Here is a 27,111-nt window from a genome sequence, read left to right on the forward strand (position 1 = left end):
CACGAAAAGGCCTTAGCATCTGAAAAGGCGTCGCTACAAAATACTGGCCCTGGTTTCACTTTTTGGTGATACCACAGCTGCGCAAAAAACTACAAAAAAAACGTTTCGATACTGTCTTTTTTTTCAGCATTTTCGTAGTCTAGGTTTCGAGATATCCGAAGTTCGGCACAGTGGCATTTCGAGATACGGGGCGAAAAACACATGGAATTGACACCGTGCCAGGGAAAAAATTCGACTTATCAAATTCGAGTTAACGGGGGTTCACTGCATTCCTTTCTATGACAATATCTATTGTGGGTTTGTTTGGGGCACCAAAGAAAGTGTGCGAAATCGGAAAAAATACCATGGAATAAGTCGCATGTGCACAGCAATGATAGTGCCCTCGAAGAAGCTTATAGGGCTCTAGCGCAGTTTGTTGAACGAGCAATCAGTATAATGCACAGACTGAACATTACAAAGATTATACAGTTAAGCTCGATATAACAAACTTCAATATAACACAATTCTCAATATAACGAAGTATTTAACTTTTAATAACTTTTTGTCCATAGAACACCTTGTATTTTTAATCTCAATATAATGAACTGTGTTTACACACGATTTCAATATAGTAAAGAAATTTCACTGCTGCCGTGAAGGAATACCAAGACAGTAGACGGAAACTTCCTCGGACACAGCTGGTCATATGGTTGAATTACGTGCGGCTGTTTGCGAACGCACCTCTCAAATGGTGTGCCGCACGACCGAGAGCAATTGCCAGAACGGAGCAGCGTCATGTTCCACATAAAGTCCAAGTGCGATAAGATCCTATCACACTACGCGGGCTGTATGCTTTATGTGCGAGTGAAAACGTGCGAGGGTGAGCTAAGGATGATGGCTTGATGAGTGCAGTCTTCCCGCACGAGCAAGGAGAGGAGGGGAGTGTGCTCATGGTAACGGCGATCAACCACGCACGAAGTGAGGGGAGTGGGGCAGATTACATTTAAAACATGGCGCGCACGCAAGCTGTGCATGTGTTCAGCCATGCGCAGCCCATGCGCCATGTTTTAGAGCTAATCTACTGCGTACACTGTCTTCCCGTGCATTTTAGTACTGGATGTTGCGTGATCGGGAGCTTTGGAGGCACGTTGAAGCGAGAGGAAGACAAAGCATTTGCTCCCCACTGCCACCGATTTTCATGATAGCGTTCTCCCACTGCGGCCCACACTATCAGCTGCGTGGGCTGAGCGGAAGTGAAAGCATGGCTGGTTTCACTTTGTACCACCAACGTGAAGGTATCGGCGACATGGCGTGAAACCGTATCTTGCCTCGCCAACTCTCAAATTCAACAAAATTCTTTTTTTTTCCTCAATAAAATTTATTTTTTCCGATTTCCCAATAATTTGTAATATTTTGTGACCCCATCCACGTAACAAAAATTCATCGGCAACTGTACTTATTTGCATAAAGGATGGAATTTCAATATAACAAAATTTCGATGTAACGAAGCAAATTGCCAGGCTTACCAACTTTGGTATATCGAGGTTTAACTCTTACCTGTCGCCGGCCTCTCGGACAGTTATCGGTAGCTGCGGCCCCCTTTAGACACTGCAATCGGCTAAATCCACGAATTACACTCTTTTTGTGTGGATGAACCAGTTGCCCAAGAGAGAACTCACGTGCACATACTATGTCATGTTTTTATTCAGACGGGAATAAGCCCTGTTATCCCCGTGCCCCAACACACGCTTGGGTTGGGACAGGTGCGATGGACACTGCACATAATAACGCAGCTGCATGCTTGTAAAACAAATACTGACAGTTCCTCCTGCTCTCTTCGGACTTGCATAACTTTGTACAGAACGTTCTGAATGGGAAGAGCCAAAATTTTTAAGACTGCGCAATAGACATAATGATGTCTTTCTTCCACCAATGAATTCACTACCGGGAGCGAATGTTAGTAAACATGTGACAATCCCCGATTATCTAATTACTTCAACAATAGATGCCAAGCAACATTTTAAACCACTGCATTAGAGCACATGTTGTATTTGCAGAATTGAATCCAATCAGTGAGCAAAGTGTAAAGTTAGTAAGAATGCCCCAAGACTAACATTTCAAAATGTCCCTCCCAAACTTGTGGAGAAAAACATTCGCATTCCAGTTAACATATTTTCTAAAGCGTCCTGCCTGCAAGGCAGCACAAAGCTAAGTGGGATGGCAACATATTTTGTGACAGAGTTTGAGAATGCTTATCTGAGAATCATTGCCAGGTTTGACTTAGAGATCCAATAAGTGGACATGCCTTGTGCCCTAACAAAAATAATTAAACAAAAACATGACTAAAATAAAATATTTTCTTAAAACTGATAAGACAACTTGTGACTCTGTCACATTTAATGATGTACATGTGGAATCTCGTTGATACGATCTTCACGGGAACCGAAAAATAAGGCGTATCATCCAAAAATCGTATCACCCAACGTATTATCCAGCCAAATCATTTTATCGGGAAAAGAAAAAGAAAGGTATTATCCCCAAAAATGTATTATGCAGGATCATATAAACGAGGTTCCACTGTATTACCGTTGATGGAGTACCACGTTACCAGGTAAGCGGACAGCAGTAACAACACTAACAGTAACATCTTGTGAATTTTTGTCCAACCACAATGCATTACACATGTTTTGTGTTACGTAAGTGTTCTCATCGAAAGAACGTTTTTAAAAAATGAAAGAACTGAATGTTAATTGGTTGCGTCGCTGCAAACACGTCACACCAGCCACTAAGTAGAATGCGTCTGGTCAGTACAATAATAGCTACACGTCCACTCCGGTTAAGCTCTTAACCACAAGATGGCACCACCAACGCAGCTGCTGTCATCTATGTCTCAAGGAACTAGGTGTTCTGTTAACAGTAATGCATATATAGACAAGGAAAAAAACTCTGTTTAATATGCCCCTTCAACATCTTCCAAAAAAAAAAAAACTTCGGCTCTTCCCATCTGAAACACCCTGTACATCTTGCGTAGGTCGTAGCAGCTGGACTGGAAGCAACTGATAAAGCTGGACCACTTGTAGCATGCCACACGTAGCACAAATCGTCACTCATAAGTCACAACGATGCAATGATCACTGATCATCTTCGTTGCGTGGAACACTGATCCCCATGGCTGATAGCAGGTTCCCAGCAGGACCTGGCAGCCCTTCCTGGGAGCTGTATGACTCGAGAATGTTCTTGAGTGCCGTCAAGTTGACGTCGACTGGCCGGTACCCAACGCCGCCCGCCACCTCATCATCGTCGTCGGAGTCGAGTTCATCGAGGCTCTCAGCTGTGGCTCGTGGTGCTTCCTTTGCCTGTTCCGGAAAAAAGTGAACACGTTGCTATTTCTGCGGGCTACTTATGAGTGACCACACTTAACCCTGTAACAACGATCAAGAAAAACTGCAACAAATTGTGCACCTTTACTTCTGGCCGTGGAGAGTGCATTTGTACAAAATAAAAACACTTAGATGTCGTTTCAGTTAAAACTTCATTAGCATATCAATTACAATTATTATTAAGTAGTTTGTTGACGTATCCACAACTGGAACTTCACTACAGCATACCAAAAACGCAACTACGAGTTTTGCATTAGGTTTACTAAGCATAAATCAACATTTTGAGGCATCGAACTCAGTGTAGCATATATGATATGTTGGGCATTTGCAGGGTTAAATTTCCCCATTTTGAATTTCCCGCCTGAACTACAGCTCTAGTATGTTACTATGACATCATGATTTATAGTATTTTCGCACATTTAAAGACTTTTTTCAAAGGTTTTTCAAAGCTCACTAGATTAAGCCATTGGTTCCTTCATAATGCAATGCAATCTTTGTTTATTGATAAACTATTCCATAATCTAGCCCCGAACAGATGCTGTCAAAATCTCATGACATCACGAGGAGCTGGCGCAGAAACTTGAGAATTAGGAATAACGACTTTTATATCCTTAGCTTGGAGTTGACTTAGTTACCGAGTTGTAAGTGCTATAAAACAAAAAAAGAAACGGGATGTGCGAGTGACCTGGAATTTACAGAGGATGCGCTGGGGCAAAAATTGAAGTTTCAGACCACTTTTGGACTAACATCAGAGAACAGAAAGCTCTTGAAGGGAAAAACTTTTTCGCTCCTTAGGAAAATCTATTTGAATCTTGTCCTAATAAAAATTCGGGCAGAACCCATCTCACAATGACCCCATGTTACATTAATGCGATTAGCATTGAAGCAATGTAAAGACACACCGTATCGTCAAATTGTTCACTTGTACCCATACCCGTTAGAATTTTTTTTTTTTTGGTTGAAGAGACCCAACCCAACAAGCACATACCCACTAGCACATACCATGTGACGAAAGTTGGCTAAAAAGAAAAAAAAAGGTAGATACCGGCACGGATACTAGGACGTGTATGAAGTATCTTAAGAAAGTTAATCACATTAATACAGTCAAACCTCGATATAACGAAGTTGTACTTGCATCAAAAAACTTCGTTATATCGAGGTTTCATTAATTCAATAGAACTAATACCCCTGTCAAGCGGGCAAGTTAAGTGCACTTACGGGGAGTGCACTTCGGGACCTTGAGTGACACTTTAGGCTACGCGGTGCTAAACGGGAAAACGGAGTGCACTCGCCGTAAAGAAACATGGCGACAGACACGAGCGCGTTTTTTGAATATGTAGATAAAAAAGAAAAAAAAAAAAACTTCTAAAAAGTGATTGTTTTACGTGGTATTATAAATAAAAACAAACTTAATCTATTTTTTCTGAACAAAAACGTCATTTATTTTACTATGAGGTGTTGCAAGGTCAATGCCGGCCAAGACGAATACCTAGCCAATCCAGAACAACATGGCGGCGTGCGACGAAGCTGCGTATACGATAATTTTGTTCATTACTGTGCTGTTTCGCTTCTCGCTAAACACAAATTATTTTGTGTTTAGCTGTTCAACAACTAAAACGAACTTCTGTGTCCTTTTTTTATGCATTGCATTCTGTACTATTCAAACCGCTGGCGGCGAGGCTACGCACTCGACCAGCAAAGTGCGTTTCGTGAACGCACTCCGACCGGAGTGCACTCTTCTGCGAGTGACACTCCGCTTGCGCCGTTTAGATTTGGCAAAGTGCACTTAAACCGAGTGACACTCTCCGTAAGTGCACTTAACTTTCCCGCTTGACAGGGGTATAAGATGGGGAAATAAATATAGTTTGTTACATCGCGAATTTCATTAAATCAATGTTCATTATATCGAGGTTTAACTGCTATAAAAATGTCTAGCATATTACATCCTAAAGACAGCCTGTGAGAAAAAGGTTACAGCAGTATATAAGTAGTAGTAATGCTCTAACATACACCTCTAGTCAGAATTGAAAAGTCGAGACATTTAGTGACAAAGGTGAAGAACTATGTTGGGCACAAAAACAACATAACTTGTGAGAATTCATCACAAGTTGCAAGTCTTACCAACATCTCTTTGTAGCTAAGTGAAGTAAGACGTTGAAAAAAAAATGTTGCACACGCCTCCTTTGTGGTCAGGTCCCTTCTAGACACATGAAAGCATCCGTTCCAGTCAGACATCGGGAGGCACCTCACACACGTACAAGCTCATATTCGCCGATTATTTGAGTTGGTAGTGCCAATTTTGGAAACTTTTTCATCTCCATAAGTGCACTTCGCAATGTCTCCACGGTGGGGCAGCACTTCTTTTTCTTCCTTCCTCCATGCTTGAAGATATTTGCATGCAATTTGCGGCATGAAGCGCTGACAGGATGGCGACATTTGCCGGGTGAGCATTTTATGGACAAAATCCATGCGAGTTCATCGAACTACGAGATGATTTTAGTGTCCTTTATGAATACATCTCGCCTTCAGGTGGTCAGTACATGTCTTCGAACGAGAGCACTCTAGAAGAAAGCGACAATAATGACCCTAGAGATTTGCAGTGCAAATCCTGGCCTCCACCGAAGAGAGTGCTTTGAGCGCTACCACGCAGTGCGCAAGTACCGTTGAGAGGCTCAGAAATAAACAAAGTTTTCTGAAATAAATCCCTTAATACGCTATTGTTCACCCGAGTGCTTTTTCTGCACGGCTACTAAATGCACAAAATGGCTCTGGACTGGAACGATCGACTAATTGGTTAAATGCGCGCGACTTTAAAAGGTTAAAGCGATCCACCGTAATGCAGTTTCACATGAGTTAAGTTGGTTTTGAGTAAGCATGCACTATTGAAGCGATCGTGGCAAAGTTGCAGGGCTGGTAACTGTCAATTTATTACGCACAAGCGTAGATGCCCCGTCTGTCAAATCGGCAAGATTATGTTTGTCGCCGCGAGGGAAGTGAGCGCCGCAGGAGGAAGGCGGCTGGAGGTGGAGAAGAGAATCGCCGCGTTCGTACCCTTTCCGTTTGTGCTTCGATGCCGTGGTGCTCGCTGTGCATGTTCGCGGCGTCCATATGCTTGTGCGTAACCCGTGCTCACGAAGGGAAACGTCACTGAAACTTTTTTTTCTTCTAGACTGCCTTTAAATAGCAATTTAGCAGACGACACAGGCACCTGGTAGTTAGGAGATACGAAGCAGATCCCCACAACATGGTGTCTGTGATTTTCGTTGTACCACGGGTGCCGCCACCCAATCTCGGTGGTCATGCCTAAGCACCATTGCACTGACTTTTCACGTTTTAGATCCTGTGTCATTTCTGGCAAGTGGCGATGGTCGCATTTCTTTCAGTTTCGATATCAATAACGTCTACTTGTGCTAACTTTTTGCAATGCATCCGCTTGTAGTTAAAACGTAAAACTCTGCATAGAAGCTGCTCTATCTGCGCTATCTGAAACTACTTATTACGCAGGGCAACATTTCGCTCCGGTTGGTCATTAAAAACTGACTACTGGGCACAGCAATAAGAACAACAAAAGGCTACCACTGAAATGCCTCCAATAAGCCACGACACGAACGTACGCATGATCAGAGGCTATACCAATGTGATTAGGTAGTCTACACTCTTAGAAATCATTTTGTACAACAGCAATGAGCACTAGTCCCCTCACCTTGGATGGTGACGATGCGGCATCTGGATTGGCTTCCTTCTTGGCCGCCGTCGACTTGGCTGCTGGCTGCCGTTCGAAGCTCAGTCCGACATTGGTCCCTGCCAACTCCTGGTCCATCAGCTCCATGTAGCTCTTCATGTCCAAGGCCAGGCGCGACAGGTCCACCCCGGGTCCGTTCAAATCGTCATCATCACTGCCATAGCTGTCACTGCCACCATTGATGACATCAGCCAGGCGATCTGGCAGAGACGCGTTTAAAAAAGTAAATAATTGCGCAGATCCTACGCACTGCGCGAATCGATGTAATTGAAGCATTGTTTGGTCCCACGCCACCACTAAAGTTGTTGCTATTTATTGCATTACTAGTGCTAATGAGTGTTTCAGTCGTCCCAGTGTTAGCTGCTACAAGTGAAGAGTGGTAAAGTTGAGAACTAAGTGTGGCATTAGGAGCCTGCACCTGTGGCCTAATGGTTAGAGCATTGGCATGCTATATTGTGCCTGGAGACCCTGGTTCAAATACAGTCAAACCTCGATATAACAAAGTTGTACTTTCAGCGAAAAACTTCGTTATATCGAGAATTTCGTTAAATCGAGGTTTCATTAATTCAATAAAACTCAGATGGGGAAATAAAAATAGTTCGTTACATCGCTGAATTTCGTTAAATCGAGGTTCGTTATATCGAGGTTTGACTGTAACATCAGGCATGCAATGCTTTTATTGCGTGACAGCTTACCCCGCTGACCCTCATTGACAGGAACCCAACTTATCGACCGACCCATGCCAAACCACAAGTAGGCAAACAAAGCTTCGCTTTAAAAAAGGGAATGCTGGGCAATCTGAGGTTACACATTCTGTAACCATTCTTTTTGCCCCTTGTCACTGGTTTGCATAAAGCTGCACCTCCGCTATCGCTGGGGTCGGCCACTTGGCAGGACAGCTGATAAGAAATGAATAGAATCCCGCAAGAATAATCCTTACTAGAATACAGCCCCTGCACAATTTTCAGCAGCTACACATCGTAGACAGTAAACAAATGTTCCACTGCAGCTGATGTGATGACACACTGTAAATCAAACATTTGCACATGTGCGACAACTTATGTACAATTCCATGCTGACAAGGACTGAGCACAGAGAGGACAGAGGCTCGAAAGTGTCGAGCAGAAAAGGAATGTGAGCCTATGCTGGCTCGTAAACTCGGTCATCATCATCATCACCATCCTATTTATCGCCACTGCACGACAAAGGACTCTCCCATTGACCTCCAATTACCTCTGTCTTGCACCAACTGACACCAGCTGACGCCAGCAAATTTCCTCATTTCACCCCACCACCTAGTCTGCTACCATCCCTAACTACAATTCCCTTGTCTTGGCACCCATTCTACAACTCTTAGTAGACCAACACCTATCTACAGAGCATATTAAATGGCTTGCCCAGCTCCATTTCTTTAGGAAACATCAGCTCCGGACCAACTCTGATTTCCTTATTCAAACACATGTAAAATGTAGAAATGCCTTTCTGAGACAAACGCTAGACCGATTTCAATTAAATTTGTAGCATTTGAGAGGGGAAAGTCAAATTCTAGCAACTCTAAAAAGCAGAATCTTGATTTAAGACCTCGAATTTCTTTTTACAAAGTGCTCCCATAAACTTGAAGACTTAAAAAATTTAGAAGCATAAACTGTGCAACTTCGTAACTCTGCACCAAAACGAGATACCAGTATCACAGTTCTGTAAGTTGCATCTAGTAGATCATCTCAAATGGACAAATGTGGGAGAATGGATTTACAGTTTACATGAATTCGTCACAGTGTTTACAAGAGTATTGCAGAGGTGTCACAAATTAGCAATATACAGTGAACAACTGATTTCTCAGACAGAGCTGATAATTTGGACACCTTCGCGGCACCACCACACACCTTATAGTGCCAATGTACAAGGACGTCTGAAATTTCGGATGCTGAAACCTTTTGCCGTCCGATACCCGACTTTTTTTCGTGACCTCAGGTCTGAAACAGCATTAATCAAAGCCACCATCATCACCACTTTGATTATCTCACACCATCGAACCAGCACCCTCGTAAGCCAATCCACTGGCAGCCATAGCCAGCCGTAGCCACCGCAGGTAACAGTAGGTCACCGTAGCCATTTGTGTTGGGCCCCATGGTGTCTTTTGTGTGGTCATTTTGTGCCATCGTGCGCCCTGCAGCCCTAGGCCTAGCTGCTTTGACGTCAGTCACTAACATGCTTCCTGCTGTTCAGTGCCGTGTATTTCAGTGAAAGGATTCACCTCTTTCAGCAATGGTGCCAACTTCGCCTTCGTCATCCTCGCCAATGGCTCCAAAGTGCAGAAAGCATGTCAAGGGTCTAAAAACTGCTGCATAGTGCCTGTCCCCAAAAGTCAGCTTCGCGGCAATACAGCGGCATTACACGGTCAAGAATACCAAGAGCGGAAAGGGAGCACTGTCACGGGACATGGTATGTGTTCCTCAATTAGACATGCGCGCATCTGCGATCTCCTGTCATAGCACGAGCACCGAGGCGCCTAATAATTAAGCGCACTGGCCGACCTTCAGAGCTATTTCAGACATGGCTGTGGCGATTTGAGCCCTTGAGGGCAGCAAAAGGCAAGCATTTGTTTTTTCGGACTACCCGATTTCGTTTACACGGTCCCTACAGAGTCCGAAAAATCGGACACTGACTGTATTTCAGAGTTGTGTAAGATTCATCAACTTTGTCAGTTTTAGATGCATTATTAGGTGCAGTTTACAGAACTGTGATTTCGTTTTTTATTGCCGAGTTGTAAATTGCTGAGCTGAGTTTAAATTTTACAATTTTCAAGAATCCTTCTATTAAAAAATGATTCAATAAATTGAAAATCGACCTCCAACCAATGCTAAATTATTTTAACCTTCCCTTTTAAAGGCAACAAACCACATCAAAATTGGTGCAGTGGTTGCCGAGAAAAACGATTTCTCTGTTGCCATATGCAGTCTGACTTCCATTAATAAAAATCCCGTTGGGACCAATAAAATTGGCCGAGCATGAAACACGTGCCATGCCTCCAATTCTGGCAAAAATTTTCCTCTATCATTTCATCTATCATTTCTGCTTTCTCTGGATTCAACTTACCGTGAGAGTCAACTTCATCCCCGTAGCTGCTCATGGACGAGCTAGACTCGTCATCTGATGTCGGCAGCTTGAAATCTAAGAAAAAAGAAAAGAAGCAAGTGAATTAGCCACAATTATCACTTGACCTCTAACATAAGGTGCACATCAAGCTACCATCCTTCTCAACTTACCCTCACATCTTTCCCCTCGCACTAACAGCATACGCTGTACGGAGCACGACAGGATCTTAACGCACCTGGACTTTATATGGAAACTAGCGGCAACGCCAACGCTGACTGCGAAAATTTGCCTAGAGCTTCCATGTAATTACTATCACAATAACATTGGATGTAACTTCAGTGATAATGAGGCTCAACTGTACTGTTTAATACTTCTGCACTGCTTAGGACTTAGGACATGTCTAGTCCTAAGACATGTCTTAGGACATGTCTTAGGACTAGGACATGCTTAGGACATGTATTAAAAATTATGGGGTTAACATCAGAATGCAAGCCACAGGCTACAACAAATGCCTTAGTTGGAGGGCCTCCGAATTAATTTTGAGCGCCTGAACTTTAACATGCACCGAAAGCACAGCACACAAACGTCATTGCATTGTGGCCCCCTCTGGAATGTGGGCCACTCTAGCCGGGCATTGAATGGCGGGCAACCATACTCACCGAGAATTGCCCCAAGTGCCTCGACGAAACGGTCAGGATCAAAGTCAATTCCATCGCCTTTGGCTTGACTATTGGCTTCACTCGGCTGTGACTTATCCTTGGCCACTGCATTTGATGGCACTTCTGCTCCTTCATAGTCCGAGACGTGACGCACAAACCGGTCCAGGCTCTCGGCAATGGTCTTGCCAAGGGTTTCTTCATCCTTGTGCGTGGATCTGGTGTGAAAAGTGTTAAAATGTCAACATAAAGAATGACATTAAAAGGGCCAACTTTGTTTGTTTTGCATTCTTAAGCATATAAAGAAGCTCCTTGCCAAATTTGGATATTATCTGCACGATAGAAGAGACGAAAATGAGCTTTTTTACCCGGAAGCTTTCACTTGCAACTGCTGGGTAAAGAAGCTCATTTTCTTCACAGTAACAACACAGTAGCAGTAACAACGTCACAGTAACAAAAAAAAAACATAGTTTTCAATTGGTGCGGTTTCAACAGAGGGCATAAAATTGCAAGGAGCCGCCCCTATTCTGCCATATCCAGCATCCGGAAGATATTTATTCAGAAAAAATGTTATTAACTTAATCATTTTTAATATTATGTTTTTCCTAAGATGACACTTAAATGGGACATGCATAACTTTTTTTTATACATATTTGTGCTAAGGTAATCAAATTTACCAGATGTTCTAATGACAAGAAGGCAAAGCATCACGCTGAATTTTGCTAAAATTGGCATGTCAGTTCAAAAGTTGACCTTTCAGCCATGGGAAACTGAAACGAAATCGAGTTAGTGGGTGACGCCAGACTACAATGCCTACAATGCCACCAGAGCAAGACATGCTGCTCACTTCGCACAGCTTGCAGCAGGGAACGGCGGCGCATTTGGGTTATCGCCTGCCAACAGCGTGGAGTACGCTTCTAACAGCACTATGCCCCACGCACTGTGAAACAGATAGATGAAGATGCTTATCGCAATAGGGTTGGCGACAAAAGCTGTGAATGTGGCGTGCAACAACACAGGAGGAGATTTGCTGGCACCGAAATGGGAAACTGAGTGCGCACCGCAGCTTTCACGTGAGACACAGATGGGCGAGTATTGCTGGGAAGCTGCGGCAGCAGGTGGCTACTGTTCTCGATTGTGCACGCCTTGCGCCTTTTCAAGTTTGCATGGATTCTAGCAGCCGGAAAATGTATCATACAATTGCAGTTTGGCGATGTACTGAACATTGGTGCCAAAAGATGATGTTTTCCGGTAGCACATGAACTGGTAAAAAAGAAGCATAACTGTATTGGGGCATTTTTTGTGTTCTCACTCATGAACTTTGATGCTGGGAAATTTTATGTAACGGGATCATATCAAGGAGGTTCTACTGTAAGTACCCCAAAAGAAAAAGTTTATTTTCCATCCAAACGTGCAAAATACACAGAGAATAAGCATATTCAATTAGAAGAAATATTTTGCCGAAAATTTGTCAGCGATAGGCGGAACACAAGGCAGAACACTAGAACTAAGTTTCACTGCAACCCTCCTATGGCTTCGTTTGCAACTTCTACAGACAGCCCTTGTCATATGTGAACCATAGGAGTAAACTGGATTTGCTTTACATTACTTGTATGATACCACATTACCTGTGTGACCATACCAAGCAAACAGAAACGAGTACTCAACAATTCAAACTAGTGAAACTTTTGAGCCGAATACAAATCGTATGGCAAAGACTATTCGATTTGTATTAGCAATTCGTACAATTTTTGTGTGACGCTTTGTTCTTGGCACCGACACCCTAAGACCGAACGTTCATAAAATGAGGACTCACGCAGTGTCCTTGTGTTTCTGTTCGCCAGGACCCCGTGACGAGTAGTCCTCGAGCAGGCGGTCCAAATCCTGCGGCGTGACCTCCATCCACTTTTCATCTGCCCCCGAGAAACAAGGCATTTAAGGAATCTCCACTCGATCCTATACACACCACAAATGGCATGACAAGTACTGAATCGGGCGGGCCTTCATCAGAGGTGCTCTAAAACAGCCAAGCTGACGTACACAAGATACACATCTTCCCAAGCGACAGTAGCGTGTTATGTTCTTGCATCCCACCAGGGGCATTTCACTATGTTACGTGACTGCCACTGGAACGCAGGATTTCCACTCCCAAATCTTTTTTTGCTCCACGCTTGGCGTTTCAACCTCAATCACAACGAAGTCACATCTGTGGGCGGCGGAAAGGAGCACAAAAAGAACAGGGATGAGAAAGTTACACCGAACAGGCGCTCACTTTCTCAGACACAGTCCAAGGAATCATGCAAGACGGGAAATGATGCCGATAAGACAGACAAGAAGTGAAGGCTGGGGCATTGACATGTTATGACATAACAGGGCCCCACTGTACGGGAAACGTATCTCGGCAACGTACGTTGTTGGGCGAGTCTGTACATACTTAGACTGTGGGAACAAACACAATATTGATAGGGACGAGCGAGGCTAACGGATGAAGGTGATACACTTGGAATTAACTTCCAGTAGGACACCAGTTTCAAGATAGTAATTCCCACAGTATGGGACGAAAAGCATGGACATTCCAGTTACCTTTGCACTTCAATGTGTAAAAGAGCATTTTGTTAAAAAAGTAAGTTGAACAGTGCATTTTTACGCCGTGCCTGATGGCACATTTCTCGAAAGTGGTGTCAGCCTGGAAATTCATTCCAAGTGAATATGCCATACAAGCTCACTGGCGACAATTCGTAAACTGCAATGTGTGCCGCAAAGTAATTAAATAAGAATAGAATTAGTAATTTTCTGTTAATTAGTTGAATATGTGTTTTGATTTCTCATGCAGGTAACGTCCGCCTCTTTGGATAGTCCCGCTTAAGGAATAGAATGATGCTATCTGCAAAAGGCGATTTTTAAAAATTCCATAAAACATAAAAATGACCACCCCGTAGAGCTGCACATGCTGAGCAAAGCAAAGGGATAAAAGTCAGAACAGTATGTCAGAACAGTATATTGGTACTTATTCATGAAGAAACCCAATAACTCAAAAAATGAAACACACACACGTGCTAACAATTGAGAAATGCAAATTGCTTATCATGCAACATGATAGAAGGATGGCCTGATGCAAGCATACCCTTTTTTCCCAATATGCAAGGTCTCTGCTAATTCTTGTGCAAGCTGCACTCTTTAAAAAGTTTGCACCCTTTGGAGCTTATCTTGTCCCACAACAATAATCGTCATCCCTGTCTTGCGCGCCTTTCTTTCATTTAACGCTGTGCACCCAGTACTTCCACGCCATGAACGACATGCCATCAGAGTGACATAGCATTCTCGACTGGAAAGTAGCGATTGCAGAGTTTTAAAGAACGAAAACGCAAGTAAGGCAGATGATTATTGTCGTGGGACAAGATAAGCCCCAAAGGGCAAAAATTTATTAAAGTGCGTGGCTAATACTTCCAAAAACCATCCCTGTTGCACTGAAAACGGGATAGCAGCCACAGCTTCTGCAAAGGGTTGCCAGGTGCAACGGGCCAGTTGATTTTGGTGACAGCCGATGCTCCCCTTAGATGTACGTCAATACAATGGTGAGATTTTGTAAAAGACACCACAGTGTGAAAGACACCATAGCGCAGGAAGGGGGGGGGTTAGGATGGATTAATGTTCACTCCCTGGTAATCTTTACCATGCACTCTCAGCTTGCTACATAAGCCTGTATGGGCCACCTTGACTCGCAAATGAACATGTGACCTCATGCCCCCTGGAAGAACGCCACAGTAGTACCCTACTGTGCCACTGCAGTGGGTTGGTGTTCGTAGTAGTTCGGGGTCACACATTCAAACACGCTCGCGGCCATGCCAGGTGCAAACACTCACCGTCTGGCTCTCCCAGCTTCTCGCTCTCTTCCCGGAGTTTCTCAACGTTGACATCGAGCTGCCGCAGAAGCCGTGACACCCGCGCGCGGGCCGAGCACCTTCCGCGGCGCTCGCTCTCACTGTCGGCCACCGCAAAGACTGTCTGCGCAAAGTACTCGCGGGCGCGCTGAAGCAGGATGTGGTACAACTTGGACCCTTCCAGTTCACCCTGCAAAGGAAAGAGATGCAGCAGGAAGGGGAGCGATCCTGTCAAAGTTGTTCGGTAACAGTTCAGACTTCTTGAGCACGAGGCTAGCTACATTGACAGCAAGTGTAACAGCTCAGAGAGACAGGTGCAATTGATTTTGCTACCCAAACAAGCTGCCAGTGGAGATTCAGTCGCCGATCTATAATTCGGACACGACGGGGACCGCCTAAAAGTCCCATCACTTCATCGCCACACTCGTTGGCGGAGGCATAGAAGATGGAGTTGGCACCAAATGACACAGCTTGAAGGAGACGATCAGACTGTGTCGCAATTTAACACGTCAATGAACAAATGCTGGGTGCACAGAACCAACACTGGAGGAACTCACACGACAAAGTAGCCTTTACAACGGCTCGGCGGGCTCGGCTTGGCGTGTCCTGCGGCTTGGGCGCAGTTAGTGCTGGATAGGCTAAATCAGCTAGGCTTCGCTAGTTTTGGTTTTGAGGAGGCCCCAGCAACACAGCTGATGACCGTGCCGGCAATGCCCGGAAACCATGAAAGCCTGAATATCGCTATTTCTGCTCGACTCGGTGGAGAAATTATTGGTGGTGGAATTAGAATATAGTCATACAGGTGGAGCCCAAATGATCAAATAAGACGCTGTAAGGCATCTGAAATTGTGGTCATCCTTATACATTAAGTCTATAGGTCCAGTGGCAGTGCAATGAAGCAGTTCAAATAATCATGTCCACATTATTGGTGTGTGGAAACTTTTTATTTACAAAAGTCCTGAGGCTCGACTATTTCAAGCCGAGGCGGGCCACACCCATGATGGCACCGTTAGGCCCAGCCCTTCAGCAACATTGTTGGTGTCCGAATTTTCAATCGGCCACTGTATCTCTTGCTAAGGGGGCAATGAAGATGGTGATAATAATGGTGGCAACAATGCCGATTATGACGATGATCACGATTATAGCAATGATAATGACAATGATAACAATGAATTACCTGAAAGTAGCCCTTGGTGGTGAGACTCTTGAGGAAGCGCTTCCACCGAACATCATCGCCAAGCTCAGCAAGGTCAGGTTCCCCATTGGAGGCCACCTTGTCCGACCCAGCAGCAAGAATCTCCAGGCCACAAGCCTAACAAGGCAAAGGCAAGCATCCACCACAGACACCTGTAAATCCTCCCCACTGAGATAGAAACTTATCAAGTCACGAAACCGTTGGTCACATGGCAGATTTACGATGTAATGAACAGATAGCAGGGTTCGTAGCAGTTATCTTACAAAAAAATGCAAGGGTTTTTCAAGTATTTGCAAGGACATGACAAAGCACTTTGAAGGGCATTAGTAACATCATGTTTGACAGCTTGAGAATAAGACACTGCCTTCATTAGCAAGCAAAAAATTTGTTTTTACTCAACACAATGCGAATGAAAAGGCATGTGCACCCAACTTTGTGCAAAACTCCTGCAGTTCTGCGTCAACTCCTCCAACTTACGCAACAATGACACAACTATGACAGCAGTGGTGGCATGACAACACCGGCATGAAGCAATATCACAATAACGATGATGGTGATGATGACAAAGCGCGGACAACGTGGGCACACTGACAAGTCTTGCCTGCCACTGCCACGTAGATATTGTCACCTTGTAGTGATGGGGAAGAATCACAGTGGCAAAACTGCGAGTGACATAATCTAATTCATTATCGGGCAAACTTGTGCCCAGAAAAACAACTGTCGACTTCTGTTAGTTCAACCCTGACGGGACAGACAAAATAGATTTGAATTATCCAGCAGGTCAAATTAAACAAGATGCAGAAAAAAATCTTCAAGCACACCGCTGATTTATTTGGCAGTGTTTTTTCGATTCTAAGACACCCCCGAGTGAAACGCACGCCCACTTTCTATGTAGTCGAAGTAGAAAACTAATATAGAAATTACATTAAAGGTCCTAAACAAAGTAGAAATCTAATGTACACCCGACACACCCGCAGCGCATGCACTCTGAATACACAAGGTTCGGCGACAACATAGACAACAAATGAAACCAATGACAGAATTTGAGAAAGTTACCATACAGAAAGCTATAGCAATAACATTTGTTAGCTGGAGAAAAGTGGTCACCGGAAGAAAGTAAGTAAGTAAGTAAATAAATAAATAAATCTTGCAAAGACTATGAAGTCGCTTCTAAAAACAATTCATATCAATTAATATTTTAAAGCCTGGCCACCATTTACTAATCTTCCCTTCCGAGAAAATCCACTCTAGTAGAGGCTGGCAAATATTTTTTTTTCCTCACACGGAATGCAACAGCAGCACCACTGTGCCTTTGCAACATCTTGCTCTGCAACTGGTCTACAGGTAAACACTCAGACGAGAATAGTTGCCAATCGCAGCAGCCACTCACCAGTTTCAGGCCAAGGTCGTGGGCGACGAACTCGGGAGCGTGAGGGGGCGGCATGTTCCAGCCAACGCGGCGATCGGGCATGAAGCGCTGCTGCCTCAGCTGCGCGTAGAGGCAGCGGGTGAAGCGCACCTCCGCCATGACACGCGTCTCGGGCGGGAAGTGCCTGCATTGCGGATGAGAAAAACGGAAGATGAAGCTTCTGCTCCACACAAGCAATTGCGGTGTCAGTCAATGGACACTGCCATTTTGAGAGCAATGCGCTGTCACGGCCTACAATCTGGTGGGCGGCGAGAGATGTTGCACACCTCCACAGTGCTGTCAGATCAAATCAAACTGGGATGTGACATCCGAAGACACACTCACTATGATGGAAGTTGTAGCCCCCAGGGGGCTTCGGAATAATTTCAAGCGTGCGAGTAGACCAGCATTTTTTAATTCCAGTACAACTGTTATACAACCACTGCAATCAAGCCCACAGCTTCACGCCGAGCGGAATGCCATGGCCACGGAGCCACTGCACAGGTTGCTGAATAGTTTATTCAAATGTGCATGGACACACTTAGGAAGGGAGGGCGAGAGGTGGGAATGCCTAACGAGGCATGGTCATGTTACAGGTACTTTTTTTTCCACATCAACAAAACAACACAATAAGAATGCAAATCTTGCATGCAATTGGCGTTGCAAATACAGTTAAAGCTCGTTAATTCACACCTCATTAATTCAAAAATTTCGATAATTCAATCTAACCGGGGCAGCCTGGCCGAGCTCTATAAGCTCACTTGTACTATTAGAAATCTTCTTCATTCACATGCAAATCAGGTCCGCCAGAAATAATTCAAACTGCGAGCCACCGTGGCTGGCTCCTGGCTCGCGCTGGTGGTCCCTTTCAGAGCTAAGCAATAGGTGGTGAGACATGCTTAACACCATCATCATTGATCTACACCCCAGCAACAGTACCCCCGGATCTCAAAGGCTATGCTTTTAGGGACTACATGCACCAGAAGAGGAGCTGCAATGACATCATGGCAGCCATGTTCAGCCGCAAAGGTTCAGCAAACGAGATAAGCCGTGCCATTGTTTCTTATTTTGTTGTGTCAGTGCACCGTTGTGTGTGTTGTGGGACGTTTCTGTCATGACGACCAGACATATACTGTGCGCCTGCCACCGTGTTTTCATCGCTTGGTGAATGCCAGAGGCTAGGGGACTTGAGGAAAACGGTTTGCGTTTCTGTTCAGTACAGACGTCAGATCTGTTAACAACCTGCGAGTGTGTGGCTGGAGCTACCATCCATGCCTTCTACTGGCACACACGCACTATCAGCGAGATTACACCCCCCACCTCACGCTATATCAAACTGCTCGGTGATAAACAAACCGAGTCGTGCACACCAGTGAGCGGAAACACACTTTCAAATGATCTTAAGTGACTCCATAGAGAGGGCAGCACCTCTCAACAATCAGCAGTGCCGAATGTGCATGAAACATCAAACATAAGATCGTCGGTGTACATGTAACGTAAAAAACCCTTGAAGCCTTAAATATCTTAATTGCTGGGAAGAACACTGATTTTTCCAAGTAATCCAAGGACTCGGAGCAGCTAGGCTGCATCCTTCCACATTCGCGCAGAAGCGCCGGTACAGGATAAGCACACATCACGATGGACCAGGTGGGCACAGGATCCAATTTGTACCCACTGTTCTCATCGTTCGTGCCCCGACTCACGGCATCTGCGATGAAGTGCTTGTTCTGCCCCTTCGTCCACAGATACAAGCTTGATGACCGTGAACCTGTCAACGGCTTTTGAAATGGAGACAACTTGCTCCAAATCTTTGTGGAAACCGGCACGACAGAATCCCTTTTGAATCGTTTCCTTCTTAATGTCTTAACGGTCACATTAGATTTAGTTTCTCCATGCTCGACTTGATAATTTCCCACTTCACGGCGAACAGCAGCTTCTGCCGCTTCGCACTAGCCACCACACAAAAAAAACAAAGGCAACACGTGGGAAAACACAGCAAAACGAAGGCGCAAATCTCCACTAGAGCAAGTGTTGCAGGGCAGGCCAGGATCATTTTTCGTAAGGCGGTGGTCACCCTCAGTGCGCTTGCCACTTTTTTCACCCAGCTTTCCCTTTTGAGTCAGTATAGTAAGTCAATGTGTAACACCACGCGTCCACTCCTTACAGATCACAAATGGCATGCGTGTTATCAGCATGACATAACATTCTTGACAGGAAAGTAACGAGCACAAAGTTTTCAAGAAAGGAAACGCAAGTACTAAACATCACGATTATTGTTGTGAGACAAGGTTATATGCCCCGAGGGGCGTAACCTAGTTTTAAAAAGCAAAAGGCTGTTTTTTTGCCTCCCTTAAGTATACATTCTTTAAGTGCAATGTATTTTGGTTTACACCCCTTCAATTACACCCTTTGCGAGCAATTGGTGTTGCTTTGCACCCCTTGTAAGTAAGTGCACCGTTTGTATGCAAGGGGAGCATTTACTCTTTCATCCCAAGCAAGCACTTTCCAAGAAGGGAGCATTGCCACGCACCTCATGGCCCTGAGTGCCCTCAGGTCGAGGGGGTCACGTGACACAAACGCCCCCACCGCAGGTCCCAGCAGGGCGGGGTCCCGCTGGAGCAAGGTCACGGCTGCCGCCGGGAGGTAGCAGTGCGCCCGGTGATGGCTCGTGCGGTGCCGGGCTGGTGCATCGTGGAAGCGGGCCGCCAGCGACTTCTGCACTCCCGGTGCGGCCCTGCAAGCGAAAGCAACAAAAAGAGCCCACGTCGTTCAAATACTAAATCTGTGAAGACAAGCGAAATCAGATCTTTTTGCAGAATGTCATGGCTCATCTTTTACAGGTGATGAAGTGAAGGGATAGCTATGAGGCAAAGAACATGTGTGACAGTGCTCCTGATAATAGCCCAACAGTCTTATGAATGAATGTTTGTTTAAGCAGGGAAACAGAATAAACATTTCTGACTTACCTTGTTGCATTAGATAAATTGTTATATCCGTGTTCGTCCACAATCAAGGTCAGACTGTATAGTTTAGCAAACAAGAAGCAAGGGCAATCGACAGAAGGAAAGTATTTCATGGCTTCTGGAATGGATTTTTTGCTTATCAGAAATTTTAGGCAGTCTTCACGAAGCCACCATATATTTTCGGGACACTCGACTCTCACGCGTCCCCTGCTGTTGTTTTCCCCGCATAGCTCTCGCATATACTGAAATCTGGCTTCGCCACGTAGCCAAGCGCTACCAGCCGTCGGTGTAGTTGCAGAAGAGTACGAGAGATGCGCAAGTGTTGCGCTGCTAATGCCACCTATCGGCAGGGTTACTTGGCACGAAAGGGAGTAGCCGCTTCCTCTTTGGCTTGGGGTCGGTGGAGCACGCGAACTTGTCGCGCACCTGCTGGCACGCTCTGCGGGACCGTTTTGCAAGAGGCTTTGGAGCGGGGCACTGGGATGGACGAACACGATCGTTCGAACGCACTACTGTCCACATAACTGTACACGCAAACTATTAGGCGTTTGTGTCCAGCATGGGGGTGAACATATTCGGTCTATGACTTTCTCAGTTCGTGAGCGCCCATCAGCATGTTCTATTGGTAATGATTGGGCTAGTTGGCACTGGTGTATGAAAAGTGCAACAAATGCCTTTTTGACTGTTTGCACTACTGTGTTGTCGTTCCTTTGTCCTAAGAACATGTTTCAGACCCCCCAATATACAGTTAAACCTGGATATAACGAAATTGCCAAATTCCAGAAAAACTTCGTTATAAAGAGGATTTCATTATAGCAGATTCGGCACGAAAATTCGAAAAACAAATGCTTACCGTATTTACTTGATTCTAACGCGCACCTGTTTTCCGTGACCAAAAGAGAGGGGAAAAAATCCTTTGCAGTACCACGCACCTCATGCTTTCATACAGAAATACAACTATCGCTCAAGATTTACTCCCAATACACTAATGTGATGAACAAAGAAGTCTCGTGGACGCGTGTCATTTCGCACAAGCGCGAGGTGTCGGAAACAAAGAGCGAGCGACACGATGGCGTCGTGGTGTCGTATAGTGTCACCTAGTGTCAGGTTAGTGAAGTGAAGCGCAGAAACTTGTGCAGTAACCAAAGAGTGGTGCTGCCAGCGCGTTGAAAAAAAAAACTTTTTTTTTTTTCTTTCGGCAATATCAACTGGAAAAGGAGAGTGCCGGCTTGGCGGGCTAGGCCAGCTGCAGCAAGCAGCAGGATCAGGTTTGAAGGGAGGGGGAAAGGTCACGCCCACAGCGGCAAGATCGCTGAGTCGAAGGATGCAGGCCTGCCTCGCGCACGCTCTCGCCTCGCAGTCGCCGTGAATTCGAGCGCGCCAAGCACGCCACCGCCGCTTCGCATTCCATTGCGGCGGAGAAGGTGCTTCCGGTTGCTGCTCGCGCAAAAATGACAAAATTTGGGGCGGAACCTCTAGGTTGTCGGTGGGGAAAATTCGTTATTTCGAGGGGGTCTCCCGCTGCCACTTCATTGCGTAGAGGTCTCAAATACATGTGTTTCTATGGAGTAACGGCGGGGAATAGAAAAACTTTGTTATATCCAGGAATTCGTCACATGGAGGTTCGTTATAAACAGGTTTAACTGTATACTAAAAGAAAATAGCACACTAACTTTGTCTTTGTGATTGAAGACCTGATATGTGTGATGGCATCGTCAATTCTAGGTGCCGGGGCACTTTCTGAGGCCTTGCCATTCTCCAGGGGGACCACGTGCAGGCTATTACGATAAATATACACCTGCAAAAAAAAAAGGGGGGGGGGATAATGTAACGTGAGCACGCTAACAGAAAACATTTATAAGATTGTGCAGACATCGCGCACTGTAGGAATTGTAAGCAAAACTGTAAGCAAACAAAGCAATTGTAAGCCAGCAAGACGACACGATGCATCACGATAAAAATGTGCAACGAATCTTGCCAACAAATACATCCCATAATGGTCATCAGCCACACTCACGCACCTTGCAGAGCAAAGCCAAATGCGAACTAGGGGGTGATAGTAACGAGCAATACTTTTCGGTGATACTATCACCTTCGTAACATTTCGTGTGACTCCGCACCGGATGCAATGAAGCACACGGCTGAAAGCATTCCTGGCACTGTACAAAGATAGAGAGCTTTGCACAGTCGCCAGAATTGTTGCCAGCCATATATATCAACACGTCCAGTGCCAAGCCGCACTAAACGTCGCAAAAGTGTTTGTATCGCCAGCAGTGACAGCTTCTACTCAGCGTGGCAGTTGGCAATGACACACCAAATTACAGCGAGGTAGGCAATGAGAGTTTCGCTTTAAAGAAACAGCATATAAAATAACACAGCAATACCCAGTTCCTAGCGTTTAACAGCTGTAACAGTAATACAGCACTGCTTCAGTTTGCTTTGTACTTGTTTACGGTCTGACGCCACTAGTGTGAATATTCTGGTACTTTCTGTTATGATGCAGATATCTCATTTGCAGTAAAGAAGAGCACGAGCTGGCTAGCGAGCAGTGCAACTGTAAGCCCGTGTTCCACGTTTCGGTGGCAAAAGCAGCCAGTCTTCTGTTGGGTATGCAACACAGAAGATTGTACCTGGTCATCGGCCAGCACGGGAGCTGAATATTGTGACATCGCGTCTTTTCATACACCAGTTGCTTTCCTCCCCACTGGATGCCTGAGCCACACAGGCATGCCCCAATCACTTGTACAACACTGCTATGCCACCGACAGATAAGTGTCTCCTTGCTAAACACATTGCATCAAAGTCACGGGGCGTCCTTTCCTTTCGGTGTGGCTCAATTTCTCGCATGCCCCCTTTAACTGAATCATACTGCATCATGTGGATGCGGTTCCAACTTGAGCCCCTATCCACCCTTGTTCCCCATGTGAATATGGGATGGGAAACCGACCCTCTACAGGTAAATAAGACCGGTGTGACTGGCGACTACGACAGCAACATGATAACACTATCAAGGAGAGCAACACAACATAACCCTTTTAAGAAGCAGTTTAAAGAGCATTCAAGCTCAACCACTACTTAAAATCTGCGCTGAGTACACAAAGGGACAAATGAACACTGCAATGCTGCATCAACAGCTGTCCACTACACATAATCATTCGATTTGATCATGACTCAACACCAGCTGCTCATGTTCGTTTCACAATGTGTTCCCTATATCTTAAGGTGTGCTAACCAACAGGCACGGGCCGCAAACTCCGCGCACTCACTCGATTTTCACTAGTCTCCGGATTCAACCACTTGGGAAGGTGCTCGGCAGCCTCTATGAGCAGGAACTCTCCGTCCGTGTCCTCGACCCTGGGCAGACAGTGAAAAAGGCAAGGCTTACACTCAATGCATCTTCACTGCGATGTTCCTTAGCCCTTTAAGCGCCGTGCCCAAGCATACCTGTAACGTCACCTTCACCACCACGCGTCTTCATCGTGCGGCATCATCATCAGTGCCACAAGTCTGCTTGTGGCTCCTGTCGCGAATGAGCTAGAGGAATCTACTGTTGCTCTCGACCAAGCTGGCTGCCGCAACCGCCACTCCACTTTGACTTCCGAAATAAATGTAAGAACGACGGCATGACACGTCGGCCAATGTCGCGTACCCCTCTAGCCGTACCCACGATAATTCATGAATGGGAAATATCCATAGAGTGGTTGTGCCATCTACTCAGAAGTTAGATAAACTACATTTCTTTTATGTTAGCTTTTGTTCTTATATGCATTATGTTGCATTTCAGATGAACACCAAAAAACTAACCCGAAAAACTAACAATGAAAAGAGTTTCAAAGACACTAAAATATTGCGAAACTTGTCCCAAATGGCACCCGTTGCTTCAGCATGAAGTTCAAAAGAGGGGAAGCATGGCTTTCATTTTTCCCACTATGATAATACACCTTTCTCTGCCAAAGAGGTGCAAGCAAAAGTTTCTGAAGAATATCCTAGACTCAAGAACTGTGCGAGTGTTTCTTGTTATCATCCCTAGTAATGTGAACCCTGTGGGAATCCCGGTCCCAAGATGGTCTACCACGCAGCAAACGTCGGGCAGGCACGCCAAGCAGGTTTGGGGAGAAAAGAAAACCTTCTTCACACAGGTTGCGCATGGGATTTGCAAGCGTCATGAGCGCCCCCGGGCGTGTCAAGCGAGATCCCTCCGACATTGCCCAAGTCTCTTTGGTCACCGGCAAGCAGCGAGTGCAGAAGTTTCAGCCGCCGCTCCCTTTTTCCTGCAGGTAGTTAGTCAACCACGTTTTTGCCGTCGCAATCGCCTCGGCTGCCCGTATTCCCAGCCGGTAAGTCGTAAGCCCCTCTTATACCTAGCGTATTGTCTGCCGAAGGGAGCCCTCAGTGATGTAAACTATAGCTAGCTGGCCTACTCGAAGCGTTAGTTGCAATCATAATAAATAGTTTCCGAGTGTACATGTGGTTATCTACTGTCGCCTCAAGCTTGTACCGGACCAAAGTGACCGCATCTAGAAATGATTTCCCTCATACAAAGAACAAATGTGAGATATGTCCACACAGTTTACAATTATGTATTAAAATTACACAGATCCAACGCACATTTTGGAATCACTGTAATGCAAAGCTTTTGTGAGGCAGTTAATTAAATGCTACAAAATTGCTCAACTCCTGCAATGCATTTCGCAGCACAGCGGTTATGCGCCTTACCGGCAAATTTGCAAGACACGAAAACCCCAACCACACAACCCACGTAAGCCTGGATTACACTACCTCTGGAATCGGCCCAGTTTACTATTGCCCCCTCTTTAGGGTCCCACATAGCAAAAAGTTGACCGAGCAGACACATCGATACCTAACAAAAAGGGCATGAAAAGCTCTGCCTTAATAAACGAATTACTCACATTAAGGTGTATATTTGTAGTACAGGAGACATTTAAGCGCTGTTTGTTGTTTCATTGCGTAATTCTGTAGAGAATAAAGCCGGCCACTAGCACATGTGTAGGGGTAGTACAGATGGAGCTACATATAAGCTGAATCGTTATACGAGTGCTGTCCTGTGCATGAGCTATTCAGCAAGACAGCAGCAGCAGCCATTGTTAGAAAAGTTCGGGAAGAAAAACTATGCCTGTCTTCATGCTACTCCTGAAGAGCTTGTATCGGCAGCGCAGACACTGACCAAAACCTCACACAAGGAGCTTTAAGTGCCGTCCCATTTTGGCTGAATGATACAGCAATGCACGTCAGCTTCTGGATGCAGTAACGAACTAGGGAAGGTGGCTATGTCAGATGCAAGCCTGCTGTAACATCTCGGCCCAGAGGTCAACTGGCCACTCCTCCCACTCCTAGATCACCATATGCTGCTTATCACCACTACTTCAACAACAATGACACTGCATTAATCTAAAGTGTTGCCACATGCAACTTCACCCTTGTTTACCTCCCGCCTTGGTGGGCGTCTCTTGTCCGTGCGAACTGGTGCAACTTTCTTGTTCCTTTTCACAAACTATTGGCCCAGTTCGAATTTTTACCATTAAGTTGTGCGTTGAGTGCCTAGTAAATTTCTGTTGAAAACTGCACTTGAAACGTGTTCATTGTTCAAAATGGTCTGTGTTTGCAAGTAGGTGCAAGTGGCATCATCATTCCCCATTACTTTTCAAACATTGTGTTCTTGAGACTAACAAAAGTGCAACCTGAGTTCACTTAAATATAGTAAAATAGTGCCGGAGTTCGAACGCTGAAGTGCAAATCCGATCATATAACGACTTGCAGCATCGATGCCAAGAATGTCAGTCTAGATCTATTAGTGAGCAACTTTCAAAAAAGTTGAATTCCTGAACCCAATAATTTTAGCATTGCACCAATTTTAGCATTGCACGTTTCACAATCCGCTCCCTCTAGGTGGCAAAAGCGCATGCGCAGACTCGCGGGAGCGGAACGGCGCGGGATCAATTAAACGTACTGAAGCAAGCACTGGATCGATTACATATTTGCTATCAAATAACATCAACGGGCGGCAACGTTATTTACTCCGAGATTATTTACATTAGAGTTGCCGTCAGCTCTCGTCTAGTCAGATGACGAAGAGCTGCGCCGGAAAACGCGTTTGTTCGGTTGCTCCTCATCTGTTGCTATGGCAACGACGTCATTCTGCCAGGTGAGTCAAGCCACGCCTAATCGATGACAAGTGCATCACAAAATGTCGGGTCGCTACGTAGACTACAAATGACCACATTCGTGCTGGTGCACAGTTTGGCGACGCGACATCAAAGAAGCTCTCGACTGCGCGTTAAATGGGGTCCTCGGGCTTACTTGACGACCAAGTCCTTGTCATCCTTGGTGAGCTCGTAGAGCAGATACACGATAAACCACTCGTCCTCGACGTTGTCTCCGAAGTACGTGCTGCCTTCCAAATGGGGTGGAACACCGTCTGCACAAGCATGGCAAGAAAAGAAAACAGAGAAACGCCCCTTCGATACCTTCGATCGAAACTTGACGCACCCCGCGCGAACGCTCTCCTCACCTCTTTGTGCGTCAACTACGCACAAGTTGAACTGCTCGTCCTGCCAAATGTAGCTGGTTATGAGCGGAAGGAGCTTGGCTGTGTACAGCTCGGCCCTCTTTTCGAGCTCAAGTCTCGCCTTTGCGGGGTTTTCGAGCTTCGGAAACAAATAATAGCGGACCGTGTCATCCACAACTCGCCTGGCCGCCGCCATGTTTGAATGCGAAACCGTTACTAATGCAAAACCGTTTGTTAAAGAACAAAAAATAAAATAATTGTCCCTTTCTATACACTTTCTGTGCG

General features: G+C 45.4%; 1 protein-coding gene across 1 annotated transcript; it reads right to left on the reverse strand.

Moving 5' to 3' along the window:
• Positions 1 to 1,665: 1,665 nt before the first annotated feature.
• On the reverse strand, positions 1,666 to 27,048 carry LOC119453452 (protein ecdysoneless homolog). Its single transcript, XM_037715486.2, has 13 exons — positions 26,830 to 27,048; positions 26,619 to 26,736; positions 23,567 to 23,654; positions 21,974 to 22,098; positions 19,868 to 20,071; positions 17,320 to 17,482; positions 15,912 to 16,046; positions 14,717 to 14,924; positions 12,670 to 12,766; positions 10,857 to 11,071; positions 10,198 to 10,272; positions 7,063 to 7,301; positions 1,666 to 3,335 (listed from the first exon to the last, which is right to left on the reverse strand). Exons 1-13 carry the CDS (start codon positions 27,020 to 27,022, stop codon positions 3,111 to 3,113), a joined length of 2,085 nt encoding a protein of 694 aa, XP_037571414.1. The 5' UTR covers positions 27,023 to 27,048; the 3' UTR covers positions 1,666 to 3,110.
• Between the last annotated feature and the right edge of the window lie 63 nt (positions 27,049 to 27,111).

This window comes from Dermacentor silvarum, chromosome 5, assembly GCF_013339745.2.
Source record: "Dermacentor silvarum isolate Dsil-2018 chromosome 5, BIME_Dsil_1.4, whole genome shotgun sequence".
In the NCBI taxonomy this organism is placed as follows: domain Eukaryota; kingdom Metazoa; phylum Arthropoda; class Arachnida; order Ixodida; family Ixodidae; genus Dermacentor; species Dermacentor silvarum.